Source organism: Salminus brasiliensis, chromosome 17 (genome assembly GCF_030463535.1).
Source record: "Salminus brasiliensis chromosome 17, fSalBra1.hap2, whole genome shotgun sequence".
Taxonomy (NCBI): Eukaryota; Metazoa; Chordata; class Actinopteri; order Characiformes; family Bryconidae; genus Salminus; species Salminus brasiliensis.
The window spans coordinates 2,862,056-2,889,676 of record NC_132894.1 but is presented as its reverse complement, the minus strand read 5'-3'; the positions used below and the strand labels follow the sequence as shown (position 1 = coordinate 2,889,676).

Sequence of the window (27,621 nt, the reverse complement as noted above, 5' to 3'; positions counted from 1 at the left end):
ATTATGGCTTTTATTTCAATCCAGTATGAATCCTCAGTATGTGGTTTTTACAGCCTAACCGTAATCACTGTGGAGTGATTATACACCAGTATGAGTTTGTAATGTATGTAGTTCTTAAGTGGAGTGATTTTAATCCAGTATGAATCTGAAGTGAGGTATTCCTGGGGTTGTTGTTTTTTTGAAGAACTGCAGGATTTGTCACTGTATCAGTGCGCTGTTCCTCGCCTCCCTGCCGCTACACATGTTGAGAATTTTACTGCTACGAAAGTGGGGTTCACACTTGAGCGAGTCCATGTGCCGCGCTGCCTGCCCTGCGCTGGCATTCCTTACAGCCGTAGCCGGCTTTCAGGCCTTATGAGCCATGACTGCCCTGCCTGGAAGCCTTTGTTTGAACACGCAGTTATTTGGACTGCCTGGGTGGGTTTACTTGACTTACCTGCTTCAAAGAAACATGCGCGGCCAAATGTTCCCCTTTCGTGCGGTCAGTAGCAGGTGGCAGGGAAATTAAGTGCAGTAATGTGGAGGAAAGGAGCGGGATGCTTTACCAGCTTTTTATTGGAATACTGATTTTTAGCACCAAGATTAATAGTCAGAGGACAGCTGGAGACAGGCCAAGAACAAATCAATTCAGAGAGCTGGAGGTGGTGGGAAATGAGGCTACTCAGACATTTACAACCAAAATCCAGACACAAACAAAAACAGTCATGGTCCTCGGGCTGTAATAGCAGGGCTTTATAAGTGCTGTATATTGCTAAACACTGCCTGTGATACTGGAGGGAGATTTTCACTCCATCATCTGCAGCCTAAGAATGTGTGGCCAGAGGGCCTGAAGCAGTGTGTGTGTTCATTAAACTGGGGGAACTGGCCTCTCAGACAGCAGGAAACAGTGAAGAGGGTCATGATTGATTTTTGTAAATAGAAGCGAACACGGCTTTAAAAACACAGGCTCTGGCTACAGGTTATAGATTACATCTCACCTACAGTACATGCTGATGTGTGTAGTGCTTCTTTGATGTGGGGGAGGTTCTACACCTTAAGTGATTATTGAGGAGATTCATAGATTCATAATCCATTATGAATCAATGGTGTCATTTTAATAGTCTGACAGTGATTATTGTGTAGGGATTTTAATCCAGTATGAATTTGCAGTGTGTGCCATTATTTGCAGTCTAATAGTAACTGTTAATAAGTGTTGATTGAGTTTCATCCAGTATGAATCATTAGTGTGTGTGTTAATCCAGTATGAATTTATATGTAGTATATACATTTGTATATATTTATATAATATATATTTATATGTTACTGCCTGACAGGAATAGTTGCAGGGTGATTTTAATCTAGTATGAATCTATAGTGTGTGTGGTTTTTAAAAGGCTAACAGTAATCATTGTGGAGCGTGAGTTTAATCCAGTATGAATCTTTAGTGTGTGTGATTTTTAAAGCCTAATAGCAATCCTTGTGTGATTTTAATCCAGAATGAATTTGCAGTGTGTAGTTTTTTTACTGTCTGACAGGAATAGTTCATACTGGATTAAATTTACTCTACGGCCACACAGTCAGACTGTAAAACTACATACAGCAATCATTGTGGAGTGATTTTAATCCAGTATGAATTCATATGTTGTTTTTACAGTTTGACAGAATGATGACTTAGTATGATGACTTAAATCCAGTATGACTCTGCAGTGTGTGCCATTTTTTGCTGTCTAATAGTAACTGTTAATAACTGTTGACTTTAATCCAGTATAAATCCTTAGTGTGTGTGGTTTTTAAAGGCTAACAGCAATCATTGTGAAGTGTTGTTAATCCAGTATGAATCTGCAGTGTTTGAGCAATGTGTGTGTGTGTGTTTCTGACAGCATAATTGAGTGATTTTAATCCAGAATGAATTTGTAATGTAGGTAGTTTATACAGTCAGACAGAAATAATTAAGCATTGATTTTAATCCAGTATAAATCTACTTTGTAAAAGTTTTAACAGTCTGGCAGAAGTAATGGTGAAGTAATTTTAAGCCAGTATGAATTTGCAGTGTGTGTTTGTGTGTATGTTTCTTACAGCGTCATTGAGCGATTTTAATCCAGATTGAATTCGTAATGTAGGTAGTTTTTACAGTCAGAAACAATTAAGCATTGTAAGCACCAGTATGAATTTACACCATGTTTAATTTGTAAAATGTGAGAGTACAAACTGTGATTATAATCCATTATGAATGTATGGTGTCATTTTAACAGTCTGACATGAGTAATGGTGGAGTAATTTTAAGCCAGTATGAATTTGCAGTGTCATTTTTTAAAGTCTAATAGTACCTGTTAATAACTGTTGAGTGACTTTATTCCAGTATGAATCTGCAGTGTGACAGCATGACAGTAATCATTGTTAAATTAATCCAGTATGAATAGGTGGCGTAATGTAAATAATCTGATTTTGCTAATTGTGGAATAAATTCTGAATGAATCTGGAATGTCGGTAATTTTAATGTCTGACAATAATAATGATTATAATAGATTTTATTCCAGTATAAATTCTTAGTGCGTCTGTTTTTTATAGGCTAACAGTAATCATTGTTGATTGACATTATGCAGTATGAATTTGTAAAGTATGTCGTTTTTTAATCCAGTAAGAAGTTACAGTGCGTGCTGTTCAGTATGATCCAGTATGAATCGGGAAATTGCTGTATGGCTTTTTATGATTATTGAATGTCTTTATTAAAAATGTCATTGTAACCCCTTTACCAATCAGTACTGATTAAGATGCATGTGGTTTTCTGTAGGAGATGTGGGCTGAGATGGGACTGGGAGCTGATTGGCCAGCAGAGGTGGGCAGCGGCAGCACGGCAGAAAACAGCGGCGAATGTGACGATGAAGACGGCTGTCAAGGATCAGGGGATGAAGAAGATGCAACAAGTGAGTCTTTCTCTGTACTGGTCAGAACTAGTGGACTAGTAGAACAGCTCCTGGCCCGACTGACATGAAATATGACACAGATAATAAGACTGGCAGTGATATGAAGGCGCCAAGATTTTTGAAAATATTGGATTATCAAAATATAAACAATACCCTTTTCTGTTTGGTGTCTAAGGTTGGCAGACGTTCATTTTTAACTTGAGCTATTAATCTAAATCACACTATATGGACAAAAGTATTGGGACACTCTTACACATTCATTATTTCTTCTGATATCAAGGATATTAAAAAGAGTTTCTGCTGCTTTTATTAGAGTAACTGTCTTTGCTGTCCAGGAAAGAAGGCTTTCTACTAGATTTGGTGGAGCATTGCTGTGAGGATTTGATTGCATTCCGCAGTCAAACTCAAGAGAGTTAGTGAGGTCAGGATGTTAGATAATGATCAGCACCCCACCTCATCATCCCCAACTTATCCCAAAAGTATTGGAGTAGATGGAGTACCACCACCATCATTCCAGACAACACAGTTCTTTCAATGCTGGGGGCACTTAATACCCATTGAGCCCACCATTAGGCAGCATGGTACCAATAGGTTCATGTTGATCTGCTCCAGATAGTCCTACTGTATTGGCAGTACGTCTCTACAGGGACTAGACAAGCTAAGTGTGTGTGTTTATTTGCTCGTCTGTGTCAGCAACGGGTGCAACTTAAAGTAGCTGAATGCATTCCTTAGAAGGGGTGTCCACAAACATTTGGACATATAGTTTAGCTATAAAGACTAAGGCCATTTGTTTCTATTGTGATGATTTAAGCGTGCAGTTAGCACAGCGCTAATTGGTGGGGTTTAGGCTTTCATCACTTTCATTACCTCAGCAGAAGGATGAAGCAATCTTCATGTCTTTGCAGAGCTGTAGGTTGGGCCCAGCACAGCAATAATAGTCATTGTGTTTGGCGCATTTCCATCCTCAATGTATTGTTGTGCTAAATGTGGAGCTCCACTCAGCTGCTGACGCAGCATCCGACCAGGTTCTGAACACAACAAAGACATTTTGCATAGAATTAAAATGCTGAAGGCCCGTTATGTGCTGGTTGGACATCGATCTGGTGTTTGTCCACTTTCCATTGTTACGCCATTGTGAGGTACTGTTCTCATTATACTCCCCTTCACTAGACGACGGGTGGTAGAAACCATACTAGCCTGATGGAATCCATTAGATAACATTAGAGCCACATCCAATTACATTCGAATGTATTTATACACTTTGCCAATACATTTCTAATGCAATATTAATTGAATGTTCTCAGTACAGGAGTCATGCAGCAGATGTCTTTCTGGATCCTATTCGTATGGATTTTACATCTAAAAACATCCAGATCCATATCTGTGCACTGCTCAGGCTCTCAGCGGTGCACAGCTGATAATGGAGTCATGTTTGGTCATCTTTAGTGTGGCATACCACTCTCAATAGATAATCAATGGCTTATTAAAAAAGAAAGCGGAGGGTTGATATTGATCTTTCAGAGGTCAGGTTAGGCCACTGCTCTTCCTTCACTTCTCAAGTCCTTCAGATGTAACCTCTGACCTACGAGCAAGTGTGTGAGGGGAATGCAGCACAGGAATATTCAGCTGCACTCTCAGCTTGCTGTCATATTAAATAAATGTTGACTTGTTGAAGCAAACCCATCGCCCCTAAAACAACTGCGATAGCCTGATGCGGCTAAGGGTCGGGATTAATGACATGCAGGGGAGCGGCTCTTTGATTCTTTGATCTGATTCAATAATTTGATTCAATTAGGATTGCTCAGGAAACAATTCAGTGTATTATAAAAGCTCAGATTTTGCCATGATTTGATTTTGGTATGATCCAGAACGATGTATAAGTTACTATTTAAAAAAGAAAACACTATAGGGACAAAAGTATTGGGACACAGCTCTTAAATCTCTTAAATTCATGGAATTCAGGTGTTTGATTCAGTCCCATCGCCACCACAGGTGTATAAAATCAAGCCCCTAGCTCTGCAGTCTGTCTTTCTTACACACATCAGTGAAAGAACGGGAGGTTCTAAAGAGCTCACTGAACTCCAGCGAGGTTCTGTATGTAATAGGAGACACCGCTGCACCAACTACAACAAGTCAGCTGGTGAAATTTAGACCTTACCTCCTAGATCTTCCTCCATCAGCTGGACACTTAGGACAGGGATTGTGAGCCAGGCCCTCTTGTCCAACATCAGTATCTGCTTTTCTGGATGAATGGGCAAAACAAGCACCTAGCCATCACACACACACTCCAAAACCTTGTACAAAGCTTTACCAGAAGAGTGGGAGCTGTTAGAGCTGCAAAGGGGGACCGACTCCAAATGAATGCCATTGGTTTAAGAATGGGACGTCATCCCAGAGGCAAGAAATAATCAAGTTAGTCAATTGCTCATTCTTATTATTCCTCCTAGATGCGGACAACCATAAGAGCTCCTCGTTTCTTAAAAAGCTCTTGGGCAGCTTTCAGCAGTCTGTCAGAGCAGGAGATCTTGTGCTTTTCTCATTTGTGTCCAAAACCCCTCACAGTTAAGTGCTGATGTCAATCTATTATTTTTTCCTTACAATCAACTCTTTTTAAGACCCTTGATTTCGGAAGAAACAACGAATGAGCAGGTGTCCCAATACTTTTGTCCATATCGCGTAGCTAGCTTTAGGGTTAGAAGAAATGCAGATGGAACTTGAAGCTAACTTAGATATCTATAAATCTTCTACAGTGACATATCTACTGGCCAGCATATTCTTCTACCTGATGTTTGGTTCCAATTTGGTCTTAAATGATAAATAAAAAGAGATTCAGATGCCATGATGATGCCTGCGGACACCGTCTGAAGACCAAAATGGAACCGAGCCAAATAGCCCCAGCCAACGAAATGACAGCAGAAGCTTCTGAATATCAGTATAATTCATCAGAACTGATTCCAAAATCAATCCAGTTGAATCACCACCTCAAGACCTAGGTATCAGGATGCAGTGCTACAGCCCTGCACCACCGTCATATGACTGGAAATACAAAAGGGGAATGGAGACAGCGCTAGAGAGGCTAATTTGAGCAGTGCTCTGGAACTGGAACTGAAATGGGTCTCCGTGGCTTTTCATGGCGTTGGCTTTCCACCGCCAGGCGCTGTGCCGTTTAAGCCATTTTCGGAGTATTTTTTCCGTCCTTGCTCTCAGGGTACTGCCAAACGAAGCCAAACGAGGCTGTGGAAGGAATTAGTTCATTATCAGAGCCAGCTGGGATATCCGTAGCTATCTCATTTTAGCAGCAATCAGCAATCACTGAGACTGGGAACCAGATTGGCTTTTGAACAATAACAAAGCTATGAGTCTGCACCTGCCCAAGCAATACACGCATGTTCACTCTGCGGCATGTTAGTAATTCTCAGAGTACTTCTGGGTGGCTGCGGTGATTAAAGCGGTTGCCGAGGAGGACCGCGTTGGAAATAAGTGCCTCTTATTCCGAGCCCAGAATTTAAAAAAGACGGGCCGTTAAACCCAGGAAGGGCCGTTAAACCTACCTCTTTCCAGAACTCCAGAAAACAGAACTGAGAGATTAACCCTTAGATCCCACCAGTGTCCTGTACAGCATGGTCATTAGCTGGTCAACATCTAAGTTCATTAAATTTGTGAGCAGTCAGCTAGCTGGTTGAGCTACCTGTCCCTAGTAAGTAGCTGCGTTCCAAAGCAAAGGCTGCAGGTAAGGAGGGTCATCAATAAAAACTCCTACTTAGTAGCCTGTTGGTCACACAAATGCAACAGTCTGACCAGAATGGTCCCGTCTCTTGCCTGTGCAATTTTTTTTCTGTCAGAAGTTAAAGGAAAACATCAGTGAGGAAGTGAGCTTATCTTTAGCATCTGAAAGCAAAGCTTTAGTCCTCCTTGAGTCATCTCCTTAGTCTTGGACATAACTGGGCTGTCTCTCTTGCATAGTGCATAGTATTGTTGTATTATGACCACCATGTTAGCTCTGATAGCAACATTAGTCACACTCTCTAAATCCTGCTGAAATGTTATGTATCCATGGAAAACACAGCACCCCTTACATATTGCCATGGGCCAAATAATCATATATGTGTATAGTAGCAATTGCAATATTAGCAGTATTTTAGCAATTGTTCTTCTTTTTATCTTGGGTCAGTTAATATAAGGCACATTTTAGCCATTTCTCCCATATAAAAAAAATGATTTTATAATAATACAAATCTATTTTTGTAGTGTATGAAAATGGCCATATTATTTGTATGTTAAAATATGTGTGTATATTTTATACATATATATTGGCATATATTAAATATTAGCCAATAAAATATTTTTGTATTAAATATATTTAAAAATATATTTGTTTAGTTCTTGGTATTAAAAACAAGATATATTTCAAATAATCCAACTGTATCTTTACTGTGTATCTATTTGGTATACAGACAGTATATTAATGTATATTTAAAAAAAACATTTTTGTGTGTGAAATGTATTTTGCAATGAAATGCAATGCATCTCAAATGTAGAAAAAGATATGTCCAGATATATATGTCCAGATATATTTTTTCATAATTTTGCATTATATCCATTGACTGATCAAAATGAAGCAGTTCATTTAAAGCTATGCTAGCCTCGGTAAGTTAGCTAGCTAGGTTCAGTTTTACAAGCAGGACTCCAGGACCCCTTTGACCTTAGCAGGACCCCAGAGCTTCTGATGGTATCAGTCAGTTACCCTATTCATTTCAGAGGAAGCTGGTTATCTCAGCTCATTTTAGTACCATCATCTGCCTGTCTTCTTCCCTCTCTGAGCCATGGCCTGATAACATGTGATAAAAACATGCTAAAACATGAGGGCCATTCGTATTGGTCTGTTTGGTTTATTAATGATCACATGTCAGATCGTATGTGTTTATTAAATGTAGTGGACGAAAGTACAGGTAAAGTACAGAAAAGGGAGATATTCGCCATCGGCAGTTGGAGCCCAGAGAGAGCACAATTGGCCTTGCTTTCTTCAGGGTGGGTAGATGGGCTCTCGTCCCACATCATGGTGTTGCCCATCACTGCCGTCTGCTGGTCGCGCCTTCGGAGCTGGGTATACAGCGATTCCTTCCAGGTGCGTTGGTTGGTTGCCTGGTGATGTTGCATAGGCAGCGTTGGCTGGTTGCACTGACGTTGCACTTGTGTCTGACGGGGCGTGTTGTTGGTCTTTACCCTCGCTTGTGTCGGGAGCATTGCATGCAATAGGCGGAGAATATGTACGGCAGTTCAATGGGTAAAAAAAAATGAGATAGGATTAGGATAATGACCCAACAAGCATGTCAGAAAGTTTACGACGGCTGGTGTGTGACCAACCGACTAACTGGTGAAGCAAATTTCAGACACTAATCAGGTACTGGCTGATTGGTTACAGTTTGAGTAAGGGGGGGGGGGGTTGCTGGACCGTCCCTTTAAAGGAAGGTTTTTAGTCATTCCAGGCCTGTAGCTGTGTAGCATGAATGAGTAAATTTCATGTGCATCTCTTTGGAGATTCCACCTGGGATTAGGCATCGATGTTTCCCCCGGACACACAGAGCCTCAGGGCTGGGGCGTACACTGTCTCTCTCTCTCTCTCTCTCTCTCTCTCCATGTCAATAATGCTAATGAGACTAAATACAGGAAACTGTGATGGATCCTCACAGACACGGTTCCAAAACGCACCCAAAACCCTGAGAGAGCTTCCGCCGGCCCTCAGTCCGCTTTGACCTTACAGCCGGAGAGAGGGATGGGAGACGTGACCTGCTCCTTTAAGCTTCCTGTGGGTTTTATTCCTGTCTTCGCCCCTCTGCCTATCCTGCTCTGGCTCCCTTACACCCCTGACTCTGCAGTGCGTGAGGCGGATGTGGTATTTGGACTGTAACACTATATAGATGTTTATAGAGCTGGAAACTGATAAGTAGTTGCTGAGGCTGGAATATGGGGTCTGGTGTGATGAAATATCAGAAGAGACGTTTGTGTGTTTGTGGGAGTGTGTATTTGTATTTGTGTTTGTTTTTGTCCGGTGTAAGGGCAATGTGCTCCGTACAGGACCTACAGGGCCATCAAAATGGGCCTGACTTCATGCTTTGCCTGGTTTCAAATAAAAGAACAAAGCAATATTGCTGATTGATAATGATTATGGGACATATTATTATATATAGGTGTAATGTGGGACTTATTATTATTATTACTATTATATACCTTCTTATATAGAACATATATGGGACGTATTATTACATATGGTTTAGATATGTACGAATAGACTACATATGGGACACACTATTATTACTTTTTAACATTGGTAGAATATATATGTGTGTGTGTGTGTGTGTGTGTGTTTGTGTGTGTGTGTGGCATGTTATTACTCATAGATCCCTCATAGAGAGAATATTAAGAATATTAAGAATCTATAAGTAATAATATGCCCAATATATAAACAATATATATATATATATATATATATATATATATATATATATATGCATGGGGCATGTTATTACTTATAGGTTCTTAACATTTATAGAATTTATATGGGACATATTATTGTAGATATAGGTACTGTGCTGTTAACTCCAGGGGTGTGTGTGCAAGCCTTTAACTCTTGCCAGTAGCCAAAATAGGAAGCCAGAAGACATGGTGTGTGTCGAACCCTGCAGTGATTAATTGGGACTGCTGGAGTAGCGCAGGGTCTGAGGGTGAGGGGCCATCACTCAAACCGCCAACTAGAGAGAGCCCTCCGGCCTAATAGTGAAATCGCAGCCTTACAAAACATGAATATTTGAGCACATGCAGTACATTACTGAGGTGTGTGTGTGTGTGGACTGAGTTTGATGAGTGTGTGTGTGTGTGTGTCATTTGTGCTTGTGTAAGTGTATGTGTGTACACTGGGTTTGGCCTGAGTGTATATGTTTGATTTGGTGTGTGTGTGTGTGTGTGTGTGGGGGGGGGGGGGTTGGGGGGGTGGACGTCCTCTTCCAGGGGAATTGTGGCCTGGATAATGAAGAAAGAACTCATTAGTGATTCAACTAGGACTGCAGTGAGACAGATACCTTTATAATGCCTACCTCAAGCCTCGAGTGAAGGTCAAACAATTGCACTGTGTGTGTGTGTGGGTGTGTGTGTTTTCGAGAGGGGGGAGGGGAATGGAAATGTAAAATTGTTTAAATGCAATGCCGTATCACACAGTGCTCTATTGTCTTGATCCTGCGAATATCAAATCACATCGTTATAAGAAGAATTCCCTGCCGTTTGCTCGGCACGTCGCTGTGACTGACTGCTCTCATATTGACTTGGCATTCCTGTGTGTCTGGCTTGGTAATTACCAGATTAGTTTCCCAGCATCAAACAGCGGAGCAGGCGTGCTTTGACAGCTTGGTAAACTGTGATTAAGGTGACCTCATCTGTAGTGAATGTGCCCTGACACACACCGTCCACACCGCATCCACACACACCTGTTTCTAGGCCCTATCCGCATTTCTTGTGTTTTTTTATTTCTTGTGATTCCAGAGATGCAGAGATGGGTAGTAAAACATTTTCTGTGCAGTTTTCTGGATGTTTCTAATATATTGAAATATTTATCTTTAATGTTTTTTAAACTATAACTTCAAATAAATTAATAAAAAAATGTAAAGTAAATAAAATATGTATAATTTAATATTTATTTATTATTAATGTAAATTCAGAAAATATTCTATTCTGGATATAAACGCTCAGGTCCTGTAGTTTAAAAAACATTTTATGTCACATTCACTCAATATTACATATCAGGCTGATATTAGTGTGATTATGTAGATGTTGTATTCACGTTCCATAACATTAGCACTTAAATAGGAACGTTATGCAAGAAATTCTTAATAAATTACTTTACTAAATCATTTTTAGTTTCATCTGAATCATTTCATTCAGTCTTAGTTTCTTTTCTAAAATAAAAGTCCCTGTTCATTTAAAATCTTGTACTTTTACTGACAATTATGTAGGTTGTCTGAGGGTGGTCCACCATCAAGCTAGTGGACCTATATATTGTTGCTCTCCAATGAAAATCATGTATCTCCAAAATGACAAAATGAGGGAACTTTTAATGGAAGTCAGGGTAGAAATATTAAACATTTTCAAAGTAATTCAGAGCATTTTATTGGTCTATTCCTCCAGAATTCTTAACACAGGGTACAGAGCAGCTACAGGGTTTGTGCCAGAAACATTGTAATGGCCTAATTATTACTATTTTTGCGTCCCAATTTTTCATAATGTTCCTGAAATGTTCTCGTTATGCTGCAGGTTAACCTTGGAATCTTGATTAACATTCCTATAACGTACTAACGTTAGCTGGGACGTTTACATAACAAAAACGTCTTTCGTTAAATAATAAAAACAGTTTTTCATTTTTGTAATCCCTATGCCTTTAAGACATATATATATATATATGTGTGTGTGTCTTAAATATATAATTTCATCAATGATGAACCACATTGGTTTGTTTGTGCATGTTGAGAGACGTTTTAGGAAGTGTGTATATATATATATATATATATATATATATATACAGTGAGTCCAAGAAGTATTTGATCCCTTGCTGATTTTCTTTGTTTGCCCACTAATAAAGACACTATCCTTCTGCACTTTTAATGGTAGATATATTCTAACATGGAGAGACAGAATATCAAGACAAAAATCCAGAATATAATTTTAAAGAATATATTTTAATTAATTTGTATTTCAATGAGGAAAATAAGTATTTGATCCCTCTTGCCAAACACACTCAATACTTAGTGGCAAAGCCTTTGTTTGCAAGCACAGCGGTGAGACGTTTGTTGTAGTTAACCACAAGTTTAGCACACACACCAGGGGGAATTTTGGCCCACTCTTCTTTGCAGATCCTCTCTAAATCATGAAGGTTGGTGGGCTGTCGCTTGGCAACTCTGACCTTCAGCTCCCTCCATAGATTTTCGATCGGATTGAGGTCTGGCGACTGGCTGGGCCACTCCATGACCTTAATGTGATTTTTCTTGAGCCAATCCTTTGTTGCCTTTGCTGTATGTTTAGGGTCGTTATCATGTTGGAAGACCCAACCACGGCCCATTTTCAGATCCCTGGCAGAGGGGAGGAGGTTGTCCCTCAGGATTGTGCGGTACATGGCTCCATCCATCTTCCCAGTGATGCGGTGAAGTAGCCCTGTACCCTTGGCAGAGAAACACCCCCAAAACATTATGCTTCCACCTCCATGCTTGACGGTGGGCACAGTGTTCTTGGGGTCATAGGCAGCATTTTTCTTCCTCCACACATGGCGGGTGGAGTTGAGGCCAAAAAGTTCAATTTTGGTCTCGTCTGACCACAAAACCTTCTCCCAATAACTTGGTTCATCTTTCAAATGATCATTGGCATACTTGAGGCGCGCCTCCACATGTGCTCTCTTCAGCAGGGGTACCTTTCGGGCACTGCAGGATGTGAATCCATTGTTGCGCAAAGTGTTGCCAATTGTTTCCTTGCAAACTGTGGTCCCAGCTGCCTTCAGGTCATTTGCTAACTCCTGCCGAGTGGTTGCAGGACGATTTCTGACTGTTCTCAGCATCATTGCCACCCCACGAGGCGAAATCTTCTTTGGAGCACCGGGCCGAGGTCTGTTGATTGTCATGTTATACTCTTTAAACTTTCTGATAATTGCACCAATAGTTGTTACTTTCACATCCAACACCTTACTAATCTTTTTGTAGCCCATTCCAGCTTTGTGAAGGTCAACAATTCTGACTCTGAGGTCCTGTGACAGCTCTTTGGTTTTACCCATGTTGGAGACTTGAAATCTGTGTGATCTGTCTGATTCTGTGGACAGGTGTTTTTCACACAAGTGATTAGTGAGAACAGGTGGCTTCAGGTCAGGTAACAAGTTGATTGGGAGTGTCTAACTGGTCTGTAAAAGCCAGAACTGCTAATGAATACTAAGGGATCAAATACTTATTTCACTCCATGAAATACAAATCAATTAATATATATTCCTTAGATTTATTTTCTGGATTTTCTTTTTAATATTCTGTCTCTCCATGTAAGAATACATCTACCATTAAAAGTATAGAATGATCATGTCTTTATTAGTGGGCCAACGAAGAAAATCAGCAAGGGATCAAATACTTCTTGGACTCACTGTATATATATATATATATATATACATATATAAGTGTGTGTAAATGAGCTGTGTTCTGATTGGCTGTTCTGTATTTTGCTTCATTCAAAATGTAGTGCAAACACGAATGTACAGACAGATGTATGTAAATGCCGTCATTTTGTGACATCACAAAAGCAGGTAATTCAGAACAGTCCATATATGGATATGTTTATAGACTGCATCAGACTGTTATTGCAATTAAATAATTTGATTTATCATATGGACGCTTTACATAAATAGTCACAAAAAATCTAAATCAAAATCAATTCAAAATCAAAATCAATGTGAATTTCCCCACTGCGGGACTAATAAAGGACTATCTATCTAATAAAGGACTATCTATTAAACAGCTAAAATTAGAACCACATCTCCAGTTATCATCTGCTCCACCACTGGGCTCCATTATTTTAGGGTTCTAGGGTAAAGAAGGTCATACCGTGTTCTAAACCACATTGTTTGTGCATGTCGAGAGACGTTTTTGGGAGTGTGTTTACCGAGATGACATTGGTGACAGTCTAAGTCCAGTGTTTATTAGCAATGTTAGTCTAGCATCTCCCATGATAACCTTCTGTTACCAAACATGTCTTAGCTGGACGACTGCAAATGTGGGATCAGTGATTAAGCATGTTTACCCTGATAGCAAGAGAATGACAGACCACTGTAGGCCCGATAACGGCATAGCCGGCGGTCCGCTCGCATTTTGCTCGGTGCATTCTGGGCAAGTTTGGTTAAGCATTAGCAAACGTATTAGACAAAATACCACTTTTTAATCCCAGTTATTCAGTTTACTTATTTGTCTTTCATTTCTTACTTTTGGTATTCTTACAATATAATTTCAGAAACATTTTTAGGTCGTAAGTTATTTTCTAAAATAAAAGTCTCATTTAAAGTCTGCTTTTTTATTTTTTACATTTGCAGCATTAATGATAATCAATTTTAGTAATTTTAAGGTTTTACTGAAAAATGAATACATAAGTACATAAGCTGTTTACTAATAAACTACTCAGGTAGTTGGTTTAATATCCACCAAAGAAAGAACAGCCTGTCTTGGGTGTTAGCTTATCTAAGCTAATAGCTAGCTAACAGGCACACACAAATGTAAACAAATTACAAATATTTTTTAAATGAAATAAAATGATTAATTTAAATAAATCAATTATAAAATGACTGAATATTGTTCAAATATTACTGTTAATGAGTCACAAAAATACAGTAGCTATCTAGCTCTTTCTTACAGGGAACAGTGTCCTGCTGTAATGTGAGTAGCTGTAGTTTCACCTCCGACCCCTAACACACCCGAATCTCATCAGCTAATTAGCTACTAATGAAGCTGTCTGGGAGGTGAAACTCCAGCGCAGAACTAGGACATGGAGACATTAGCATTAGAGAAATACAGCAGATATTGGTGGAGGAATCATAAAGATTGCCTCCTGCCCCTTCCTCCGCTTACCCTTCCCCCAGGCAGGCAGACAGCGAGGGGGAAGGGTGGTGGGGGAGATTAGGCTGGCTCCCAAGGGTGGCACTTGGCTACCAGCTAATCGCTGGTGTCTTTCTGAGCCAGCTCTTTCTGTTACGGCAGGTTTGCCGAGCGGATAACACGGATTTCTTCACCACACTCGTCCGTGTCTGTTTCTCTGGGACGTGGTTGTTTAGTTCTTTTGTTTAGTTAGGCCTAACGCGTATTCGTTAATGTAATTAAACAGGTTCAAATTCAATTTCCTTGTTATCTGTTTAGCCGTGTTTTATGCTCTGCACCTCATCATCACAGCAGCTAACCATTAGAGAGGAAGGAGGAAAGTAACATGGAAATTAACATGAATTTACAAAAATTCCAATTAAAATTCATATCTCTTAAGCTGCACGCAGCTTGATAGAGACAATTTGCTGCTGATCTGCTGGGTGTGCTGCACCCCTGTAGTGCTTGATGATTGCATATTAATATCCACGGCCGCCTCCAAAATGTGTTATATACGATGTTTGCGCTAAAATGCCGAAGTTAGTCGTACCAGCAGCATTACTGAGCTTTTCATCTCAGTTGGGGGGAGAAAACGGAGCCCAGAAGTATTTTCTTTCTTCCTTTTATGTGCGAACGTCTCTTTTTTTGTGGCATTCTTCATAAGCGTGATTATGAAGATGCCAGAATTCATTGTAATTCCTCGCAATCCCGCTGTGGGTTGGCACTGGCATGGCCTTGGCATTACTGGTATGCCATAAATGGCGTCATCTCTCAACACCTGCTGCAGTTGCTGTGGCTATGAATGAATGGAGGAGATTTTGTCTGGTCTAATTGAATATCAAAGCGTATTATTAACCCATCATGCCTCCTTAGCCGTGTATGGTGGGTGGACGCATTAACAAAAGGCCTTTGTCTGGCGCTACGCACCACTGTCTGTCACGGCGAGACTCTTTCCTGAAATCTGTAAAATGAATTGAAGCCCTGCTCTGCTCTCTCTCTCTTTATTCTATGGTGTGAATTAGCTCATATTCATCATCTTTGCTGTAGCTTAAGCATCAGTCTAAACGCCTGCCCTCTTAGGAAAAAGAAATCGCAAAAAAAAAAAAAAAGCCAGGCCCACCCAACAGGGTAATCGGGCCGATTATTTAGAGTATGTTTTTAGGCTGATTTGTTCTTCCCGACAAAAAAGGTCTCCCAGATTCAAGGCGATGATCTTCCCGGACTATCCTCTAGTGTATCCTGTAATGAGCCAAACAGAATCAGAAGCTCGCGGAGGCTTTACCAATGAGGACGTAATCCAAGTTCGTAGTCAAAACACAGTCCAAGGTCAGTTTCTAAAGTGTAGAGGGTCAAGGTCCAGATTCCAAAACACAAGCAGATAATCCAAAGGGTAAGACCGGGATCGGGAATATGAGTACAAACCTAAAGCCCGGGATTAAATACTACACTAGTGTGATTACAAACAGGTAAAAAAACATTAGTAGTCCGCAATTAGTAGGCCCGCAACCAAGTCACAGACATGTTTAACCATTACAGTTGCGGTCAGAGTCGCAGTCCCATGCCTACCCCTGTCCACCTTTGAAAGCACCTATGGACACATGAGCATCAGAACTCAACAGCAATAGAAGAAGGTCCCCTGGTCAACATGTAAAAGAAATTCCGGAGTCGTGTGACTCGTCGGGTGACCTGAGAGTCTGGAAACTATGTGAATCACTCTGGAAATGCATGACATAGTGTGAATCCTATGGTGTGACGCAACAGATAACATCACTACCTGCCAGTGAGCTACAACACCACATGGTTTGATTCCCAGACTGGGTGACTACGCTGCGCTACACCAATAAGAGTCCTTGGGCAAGACTCCTAACACTACATTGGCCCACCTCTGTTATACGAGTGAATAAGAGTGTCAGCTAAATACCCTAAATGGTGTCTATAATCCAATCGTCAGTCCTCCGGTCTTCCTCCGAGCAGTCGGGCCGTCCTGATTGTGATTCGTAAAATTTTAAAATGTTATTATTGATAATCGTCTGTAGTTTCCTGTAGTGTGGGGAGGATGCCAATTCTCTCATGGGAAGCAGTGGCCCTTTCCAGCCTGTTCTGAATTTTCTAGAACAAGAGATTCGCAGCATGAAAGTGCAGGACCAGATCTCAAATCTCAAAGGAATGTTCCTCTGAATGTCTTGAGAAATCCATACCTTGAAAAATAGAGGGTGTTTTGAGAGCAAGGGGAGGCCCTACCCAGTATTAGTATATTAGTATTTTAGTGTTCTTCCACATTGAGAGTCTGTTAAACTGATTCCAGCCTAGACTCCAAGTCCTAAAACTTTAGATTCCTGAATTCCTTTAGCCTGAAACAAAAATATGATTCGAAACACATTCGTCACCCAGCGATAATCCAAACTATGGGCTTTGTGCACTGACATATTGATCTCCTGCATGGCCCCTGCTGCGTGTCGTCTTTTCCCTTTAGACTATTTGTGGCGTGATTAGTCAGGCTGCTTGTTTTGGCTCTGTGGCTCTGGGGCTCTGAGAGAATGTGAAGAATGACCAGTCTTAATGTCCTGTCTGTTCATAACTCACCAGCATGGTCAATGCAGCCTGACAGTGATCAGTCGAAGCATGCATTGATGCACCATCTTACGGAGGTGATTAAAATTAAACTACCTTCTGGAAATGATGTGAGGTCAGATATTCACATGATCAGAGGGTTGCGGATACACCATTGAGCTTGAACACTATGACCTCTTGACATGTCGACCTGTTGAATGTGGGATGTAAAGGTCTCTAAATCTCTGGAACGTCTGAAAAGCTTGTGGGGCGGCTCCCGGTCTGCATGAGTCTTGATGATGGACAAACTACACACCAGTGATGTGGTGTTGAGTATCTACAAAGGCTACAAAGGCTATCCCGTCTGGGCTGAACCAAGTCACAGACATGTTTAACTATTACAGTTACGGTCAGAGTCGCAGCCCCATGCCTACCCCTGTCCACCTCTGAAAGCACCTACAATGGACACATGAGCATCAGAACTGGACAGCAATGGAAGAAGGTCCCCTGGTCAACATGGAAAAGAAAAGCCAGGTATGTCCACAGGGCTGCTGTTTACAGTGTGGGACGAAGACATCAGACCAACATAGGGAATGTGATGTCATGGGAAGTGTCCACCTGGCAAACCCTTGGTTCAGGCTTTCATGTGGACATCAATCAGACATGTGCCACCTGCCTGAATGTTGTTGAAGACCAGGTTCACCCATTCATGCCATCAGTACTCTGTGAAGACTCATTTGAGGAGCATATTGAAGAGCTCAGGGTGTTGCCTTGGCCTCCAAATTCCCCAGATCTGAATGCAATCAAGAATTTGTGTGGATGCCTGGAACAACAAGCCTGCACAGGTCTAAAAGGATTACATCAAGGTGCCACAGGACACTTTTTGGGGGCGGCCGTGGCCTGTAGGTTGGAGAAGTGGCCTTGTGATCGGAAGGTTGGCGTTTTGATCCCCTGACCCGTCGGGACATGACTGAAGTGCCCTTGAGCAAAGCACCTAACCCCCAACTGCTCACTGCTTACCTCAACTGCCACATGTACTCACTTTTCTGCATAGTGTGTGTGTGTGTGTGTGTGTTCACTATACAGATGGTTTAAGGGCAAAGGTCAGATTCTTATATGTCCAGCACAAATAGTGATTGAGTGATTCTTCCTCCTTCAGATGTCTTATTGAGTCCATACCTCAGGTCAGTCCTCAGTTTTGTTGGCACAAGGAGTACATACGGTGTCTTAGGCTGGTGGTCATAATGTTTTGGCTCATTGGCATGTGTCACCCAGGCGAACACCGTTACTCTGGCCGGCAGCAAGGACCTTAAATCGACGCCATTGCTTAAAATGCCACGATGTCAAACAGTAGTGTGATGGTGATAAATCACCTGTGGGCAGGAATGTGTGTGTATGTCTGGTGTGTGGGTAGATAGGGGTAGTTGTACACTGCACACACACACACACACACACACACACTTTACACACGCACAAGCACCTTCAGGCATTCAGCCACAGTAATCCTCAGTACCACGCAGAGCTGATCTGAATATCCGTGAGAATTGATTTACAGTGTAGGCAAATTTAGTGGTTTCGTAAGTGTGATATTATATACTGTATATGATTTCCCTGTCTTACCTGGAAGACAGCCTCACACACACACACACAATCGCACAGGGTATTATCTCCCTCACACCTCTCCTTCCAGTACCGAGAAGCCCCTAAGGCATCGCACCTCTGCTGTGATATGGCTCGGATAAACTTTCTGTTTTCATCAGCGTACACGGCTCCCCTCGCGCAGATCCGAGATAAATGACTCCTTTGTGCATTGTGCAGATGGCACAGTGGCCATTGTGCACAAGCCGGTGTCGAGTTGCGTACGGTTGAGGTGTGTCTGCTTCCCTCCACTCCTCCTTTCTTTGTATCTGAGGCAAGATGAGTCTCCCTCGAATCTGCGACATGGATGTCAGGTGTTGGGGTGTGGAGAACGAGGAGAGTTGGGAAGTAGGCCTACAAACATCCTTAATAACTCAGGACTGGCCTGATAGGTCGCAGAGACAGAGGCTGTGCTCAGTGCCTTGTAGGCCTTTAGGGAAGGCCTACTGATTTCTGACAACTTACAAATGCGGTATTTTAAGAGTAATATTGTATTACTGCTCTTATTTCATTGTTAAAGCAGCACTATGCAGTATTTCTACCCTTAAAAAGCAGCTTCGGTATCATAGGATAGCACTGCAGTCGTTGCTACTTCTAACTGCACTACGTAACTTGCAGGAAAACACTTGCAAGAACTGTGTAATCCCAGTCATATTAGTGTAAAATCCTGTAGGATTAGTCTACCGCCTCAGTCCACATGCTTCTCTACCCTCAGATGCTGCTTCTGGAGCGCTCAGCTTGTCCAGAAATGCACATAAAAAGCATGTGCATCTGTTAGTGGTGGCTCGAGGTGCAAATTTCACTTCCCAACTGTAGGGGGAGCCCAGAAGCAAGACATGCCTATTCTCGCATAATGCTGCTTTAAGTTCTGGTTGGAAATGAAAGGGTTCAATCAGAAGCTGGTCTGAGAACCTTTAGCAATCAAATGAACTACCGATGTCATTTGAACCAAGGAATCAACCAATCAGGCTTTGGTTTACAACGGACTAGTTCTGTAAAGGAGAGAACGGTCACTCTAGAACTGGAAGTTCTAGATGTTAGTATCTGTTTATGTGTATGTGGAGAACGAGGGTTGAGAAGTAGGCCTACAAACATCACTATAACCCAGGGTCTGGTAGGTTGCAGAGGGTATGCTCAGGGTCTTCTAGGCCCTCAGGGAAGGCCTACGGATTTCTGAGACGCTATTTTAAGAATGGTGTTGTATAGTATTAGTGTATAATGTCACACTAATGTCTGGAAGTTCTAGATACCTTAATATCTGTGAATATGAGCAGCGCAGTGTGTATGTATGTGTATGTATGTGTGTGAATGTGTGTGTGTGTGTGTGTGTGTGTGTGTGTGTGTGTGTGTGTGTGCATGAGCTCCCGGCTGGCGCTAAGCCCTGCTGTGATATATGGCCTTTATCATCTGCTGTGCATTAGGTAGGCGTTAGGAACCACTCATACACCAATTCCTGTCACAATACATAAAAACAACACCGGTGTGTGTGTGTGTGTGTGTGTGCGTTTATGTGTGTGTGTGTGTGTGTGTGTGTGACGCACATTTGTCATTGTAATTACATCAGACTTGCTCTGATGTATCTATTCTCCAGAAGAGCTGAATGACTCTGGTGCTTCTCCAGTAAAACCCCTGCAAACCTGTGAGCAACAAAGATGAAGAGTTGTTGAGCCCAGACAAAATAATAATAATAATAATAATAATATTTATTAGTATGTATTGTGTAAAATATAATATTACATATATATATATATATATATATATATATATATATATATATATATATACTTAAAAAGATATATTCATATAGTCATTATTTATATTTATTTTTTAGTTATTATTTTAGTTAGTGGCTTTTCTGAGTAGTGTGTGCATGTATGTGTGTGTTCACTATACAGATGGTTTAAGGGCAAAGGTCAGATTCTTATATGTGCAGCACAAATGGTGATTGAGTGATTCTTCCTCCTTCAGATGTCTTGTGGAGTCAATACCTCAGGTCAGTCCTCAGTTTTGTTTGCACAAGGAGGACCTATGGTGTCTTAGGCTGGTGGTCATAATGTTTTGGCTCATTGGCATGTGTCACCCAGGTGAACACTGTTACTCTGGCCGGCAGCAAGGACCTTAAATCGACGCCATTGCTTAAAATGCCACGATGTCAAACAGTAGTGTGATGATGATGGTCAGAGTTGTTGAGCCCAGACTAAGATTAATCTTTTCATTATATAAAAATAAGAAGAAATAATAAGATAATACAATTGATTAAATAAAATTACTTACACCAGTTACATACACACTAATAAATAGTATTATTTCATCACATATATTTGACAAATAATAATAATAATATTTATTAGTATGAATTGTGTAAAATATAACATTAAATAATATATGGCTAATATGTCTAAATAGTTAATTTACATATATTACACACCGAGTCCACCTGACCCTGAGACTAAGACGAGGATTCCAAATGAGGTCAAGACTAAGACGAGACAGAGACCACCCGTCTATGGTCTCAAGACTCGAGGACTTACCACACTACTGTATACATTGTATTATTATGGTAACATTGTATACGATGTGTGTGTGTGTGTGTTGTGTGTGTATTGTGTTGATGACTCTCTTTATTTCTCATTTTTTATATTCATCCCTTCCCTTCCAGACCGACTACTCCCGACCGTCCAGCCCCCGACAGCAATATCCCCTACGAAGATGTCCTCTAAAGCAGCAGCCTGCACTCTGGACTCCTCCTCTCTCCTCCTCTCCCTCCCTCTCCTCCTCCCTCTGCTGCTGTCCCACCTGGGCCTGGACTCTGCCTGACCACCCTGTTGCACAGAGGAGTTCAGGAGGACACGGACGGTGGAGGACCGAAGCATGCACTTGCACTGGACACTTAGACAGACGTTCATACATTCACGGATGACCCCGCCATGCTGCATCTCTGCAGGCTGCTCTCCGCCAGCCGACCAGAGCCAGACCCCTCGGCCTTGGCTCTGGAGGAAGTGCCTCTAATTTCGACTGTCTACTCCGTTAGGTTGTGTTACGGATCACCGTTTTTGCACACTTGCTCGTTTGCCCTTCATGCTTTGTAGTGTATTTGTTTCACTGTCTTGTTGGCAGCTTATTTAGTGCACTAGCCATGGAAATAGTAACTGATATCGGGGGGATTTGGGGACATTTTGATTTCTATCAGCAAAGCAAGTTCATACACGTCGCTGGTTGGGCGCATCACAGCGGTAGCACACTAAAATTCACTGAGTGCAGAATTTTTACAGTTAGACTTGTTAGGAAATGTGTGTATTGCAAGCAAATGCATAGTTGCAGGATATCTAAGAACATGGGATGAAGCAATGTTTATCAATGTCGTTATCAATATCCAATATTGAGTGTTTATGTTCAGCAACATGTCATTGTAGCTACACTCTTCAAAAAAGGGTTCTTTAAGGAGTCTTTAGTTAAGACAATGATTCAATAGATCCATGACGCCGCAGTGAATCATTTGCATGCTTAAATGGTTCGATGCCTGGTTGAAAAGTTCTTCAGATTGGGGGAAACCTTTTGTAGATGGTCTTATCTAGAACCTTTTGAATGGTAGGGGGTCATATGGCAAGGGTTATCAGCTGCCCTTGTAGGACTGTAGATCTTCTCTGTGTTCAACAGGGATCAGATGTGATTCCTCTTTTAACGTTTGTTGGATCATGAGAATGTGTTGATTTCCCTAACGCTCTAAAGAACCTCTGAGATTGGTCAGGATGCTCTTAGCACTTTGTAAAGACATGCAGTATTTGCTTAGATGCACGTTTGGATATTGCAGTCTTCTCCAATACCAGATTCATGAAGGCTGCTATCGTAATAGCGATTAACAAATAATATATCGTTCAGCTCTTCTATAAACTGCTGATGGTTCACTGGTTCCTGCTCTAATCCGAAATACCTCAACATGCCCTTTAGCATTGTCTAGATATTAGCATCTGGTGTAGAGATACCACTTTTGGTGGTCCATATTTCCAGTATGATGATATTGACATTGGCTGATACCAATCCACAGAATGATAGATCTCTAGGAAGATAGATCTCCAGGATTATAGATCAGTAGGATAATAGATCACCAGGATAATACATATCCAGGATGATAGATCTCCAATATGGTAGATCTCTAATAGCATAGATCTCCAGGATAATAGATCTGAAGGATGATAGATCTCCAGGATTATAGATTTCCAGGAAGATATATCTACAGAATTATAGATCTCCCGGATGATAGATCTCTATGATATTAGATCTCCAGGATGATAAATCTCCAGAATTATCAATTTCCAGGATTGTAGATCTCAGAATTGATAGATCCTTAGGATGATACAGCCTCCAGGATGATATATCTCCATGATTATAGATCCCCAGACTGATAAATCTCCAGGATGATAGATCTCCAATATGGTAAATCTCTAATAGTATATATCTCCAGGATGATAGGTCTCCAGGATGATAGATCTCCAATATGGTAAATCTCTAATAGTATATATCTCCAGGATGATAGATCTCCAGGATGATAGATCTCCAGGATTATAAATCTTCAGGATTATAGATTTTAAGGAAGATATATCTCCAAGATGATAGATTTCCAGGTAGATACATCTACAGAATTATAGATCTCCCGGATGATATATCTCCAGAAAGATAGATCTCCAGGATGATAGATCTCTATGATATTAGATCCCCAGAATGATACATCTCCAGGATGATAAATCTCCAGAATGATCAATTTCCAGGATTGTAGATCCTTAGGATGATACAGCCTCCAGGATGATATATCTCCATGATTTTAGATCCCCAGGATTATAGATCCCCAGACTGGTAAATCTCCAGGATGATAGATCTCCTGGATGGTAGATCTCTAATAGGATCAATCGCCATGATAAATCTTTAAGATGATAGATCATGAGATTGATACATCTCCAGGATGATAGATTCCCAGAATGGTAGATCTCCAAATTGATAGATCTCCAGTAGTTGTTTTGAGTTCCTTGATTTGCTCAATACAGTTTAAATACAGATTATATTAAAGAAACCTTCTGCAGTCAAAGCTAAACTACAACCTCACCTCTCTGTTTTTTGTAGGCCATGTGGAGCGTGAAGCAGTTTGTTGTGTTGTATGTGTATGACTGTATGTGTACGGACTTTTATGACTTGTATACAGGAGAGTATTGCAAGATTTCTAGACCTGTGTAAGAGGTAAAATGTGAATTAGCATATTTATGTGGTAACCTACAGTGTGTACCCAGCGTAAGTACCGTGCCGGGTCGTCCGCCAGCGATGAGAGTAACCAATACAAAGTGAATGAGAGATGCTTGATGACTTAATTGAACCCCTAATTAGATTAACGCAGCAAAATATGATGAAGCTATAATTCAGACAAAACCTCGTAATACTGCCATTGTCTACAGGTTGTTGTTCTACACGCATCAGTTCTGACAGCACTTCTCAGCATCCTTCTCAGACTTAAATGGAAGCGTTGGCGTCGATTAATCCCCCCTTAGCGGAGCTGTCTGGTGTGTACCTGGAACATGTGTTGACAATAATGTGTTATGAGGCGCTCACACATAAGTCAGTCAATAAAAACACTGTAGACGTTTGAAAGGTTTCAGCACCGTGCAATATTCTCCACATCGGTAATAATAAACATATTCACAGTCATCTCAACCATAACATCAAAACCACCTGCTTATTATTGGGGAGGTCAGCCTTGTGTTGCCAAAACAGCTCTGACCCATCAAGGCCTGGACTTCACAACACCTCTGATGGCATTAGCAGCAGATCCTTTAAGTCCTGTAAGTTGTGAGCTGGGTGGGACCTCCATGGGCATCAATGAGTCTTGGGCGCTCATGACCTTGGTGGTCCTTCCTCTGAGCACTTTTAGTAGGTACTGACCACTGCATACCAGGAACACCTCACAAGACTTGCCTTGTCTTGTTTTGGAGATGTTCTGACCCAGTTGCCTAGCCATCTCAAATTGACCCAGTTGCTTGCCCAAATGGTCCTTTGGTGCTTGCTGCCTAATATATCTGCCTGATGAATCAATGTTATTCACTTTACCTGCCAGTGGTTTTAATGTTATGGCAGATTGGTGGATTTAGTAGTTTACTGCATATTACATTTTAGGATTAATAACTAATAAATAACCCTGTAAACACAATAACACAAACCTTATTGTGCTGAAAATGGACTGTGGACGTTGGACTGTTACCGTGGATAAAAGTAAGATCTTTAACCCTTTAAAGTTGGGGTTAAAGAATGGATATGTTCTTTGGAATTTACGAGATTTACGCGATGAATAAAAATGAATAAAATGTGTTACATCAACACAATTCCTGCCAAAAGCGGCAACCAGAAAAACAGCAGCTGTGTTGATGCAGCATAATTTATCCATGTGCAACCACTTGACACATTTTTTTCCTTTTTTCAGTGATATGAACTCAACTGTGGTCGATGACACCCAGTTATTAACATCAGACACCTCTTACATTCACGAGACTGGCAGCTTAATGCACTGTGTGTCATTAGATGCACTATAATTTATGTCAATTGTTTAATTAAGTGTGTAATTTTGAAGAGGCACATAAAAATGCCTGGACAGGCCTGCGTAGGCCACATTTCCTGCCACTAAGTCGCTTACTCTGTAGCTAAATTACTGGGAAAACCACGGCCATGCTGCGCCATGCCTTACCATATGTGTCCTTATACACGTACAATAAGTACAATAAGTCAGTATATACAGACATATATCTGCCATAACATTAAAACCACTGACCGGTGATGTGAGTAACACTGATTATCTGGGTCCAGTGGCACCTGTCAAGGGGTGGGATCTACAGTCGACAGTTCTTGAGGTTGATGTGTTGGAAGCAGGCATCAGAGACACTTTGACAAGACCCAAATTGAAAGTGATGACTGGACGACAGGGTCAGAACATCTCCAAGACACCGGGCAGGTCTTGTGGGGTGTTTCTGCAATGAGGCGGTCAGTACCTACCAAAAGTGCTTCCAAAAGAACAACCAATCAAGAGTCATGGGAGCCCAAGGTTCATTGACTTACAGGACCTACTTAAAGAATCTACTGCTGATGTTAGTCTTGGTGCCAGATACCACAGCAGGACACCTTCAGAGGTCTTGTGGAGTCCATGCCTCTATGGGTCAGAGCTGTCTTGGTGGCTCAAGGGGGGCCGAAACAATATCAGGCAGGTGGTTTTAATGTTGTGGCTGATGTAAGCACTATGACTAACTGTTCATTTATTCTCGGTTATTTTTTTTAATTATCGCCCCACTTTCTATGTGAATAATCATCAGCGTTATTACGGCACTGCTATCAGCTAATGTGGAGGAAGAGCTTTGCGTTTACATAATTGCTCATAATGGTACTTAACATAAGCCTCGCATATGATGGATTATAGGCTGAGGGCAAATCTAAACCAATTACAAACATTACGTTTGCTTCAGCAGTGTGGAACCTTATGACCCTGGTTTAACCCACGCTTCACTTCTCGCTCACAACTTACAACATAATAATACGCCAATTCCCACCCACCGGCTAGGATGTGTCCATCACATGATGCTACCAACACTCGTTGGGTGAAGGCTAGCATGTGCCTTCTCTGAGACATATGAAGCTCCACCATATCATTTTCTATACTGCTGTTAATGGAACTGCTGTCAGCTCAACAGGCTTGGAGGAGAACACTACCCAAGTGGCCTGTGGTGCTCTAGGAAGTCTGGAGAAGTCTAAGCGAAGTCTGTTATTAAGCCTAAGCCCTGTTAGTTCTCTAAGCCCTTGTCAGCAAATGAAATGATAATAAAATTAAATAGCTATTAATAGATGTATACTGTATTTACAATCGGACAAAAGTATTGGGACACCTGCTCATTCATTGTTTCTTCTGAAATTAAGAGTATTAAAAAGAGTTGATCCTGCTTTTGTTGGAGTACCTGTCTCTACTGTCCAGGGAAGAAGACTTTCTACTAGATTTTGGAGGAGGAGCATTGCTGTGAGGATTTGATTGCATTCAGCGAGATCAGCGAGGTGTAGGAAGATCAGCACCAAACCTCATCATCCCCAACTCCCCAGATCCACTTCACACCTATCTAGCCCACTTCTGGCATTAGACATGGTTGCCAATAGGTTCAGGTCTATCTGCTCCAGAGAGTCCTATTCTATTGGCGATACAAGCTGTGTGTGTGACAGTATGTATGTATATGGACCATTCATATATTCACCATGTTCCAGGAATGATGGAGCAAGGCTTACCCTTACCCACCTTTATCCCCCCCCCCCCCCACCCCCCAAGTTTCTTTATTTAGTTAATGCGGGTTTAACGAGATAAAGGAGATATGACTCAGGGTAATTGGCCTTTACATTCTTTACAGTTTCTTTATCCCCATTTAGCTCAGACCCTCATCTCACACACCTGATCCAGGTGATGTGGGTCTTCTGTATCAGATGTAGCAAATGAGGGTTCCTACTCAACTCTATATGACGGTGCTGTAGATGGTCGGCGACCTCAATTCCGGTCTCTCCTTTCAGTTCTTGAGTTCTGTTCAAGTTCGGTCTCCAGCGTTTCTCCATCCTGCTCGTACAGTTCTCCTGCCGTCGTCCTTTCCCAACACACCCAGCCACACAAACGCATGCATTTTAAGAATGACTTCATGTTGTGCTGTGACTCACTCGGGTCACTTCTAGTTTCCAGACTCACTCAGTGGCCTTTAACCCTGAATATGAGCATGAGCGCTATATGATCAGGGTGTGGTGTGAGCTTATTAGGAGGAGCTCAGTACTGCCAGCTGAGTAGCCAAAACGCTAACAGCGGATAAAAAGTAAGTATATATATTTAGAGTATATATATTTAA

The 27,621-nt window shown here is 41.3% G+C and overlaps 1 protein-coding gene across 1 annotated transcript in view; it reads left to right on the top strand.

Annotated features, from left to right (window-relative positions):
• gpc5b (glypican 5b) overlaps positions 1-26,688 on the top strand; it is a 74,438-nt gene extending 47,750 nt beyond the window's left edge. The window contains exons 8-9 of the mRNA XM_072660549.1: positions 2,771-2,903; positions 21,387-26,688. Of these exons, the coding sequence (XP_072516650.1) occupies positions 2,771-2,903; positions 21,387-21,544 (291 nt within the window). The 3' untranslated portion in view covers positions 21,545-26,688. The remainder of the gene's footprint in view (positions 1-2,770; positions 2,904-21,386) is intronic.
• The last annotated feature ends 933 nt before the right edge of the window (positions 26,689-27,621 follow it).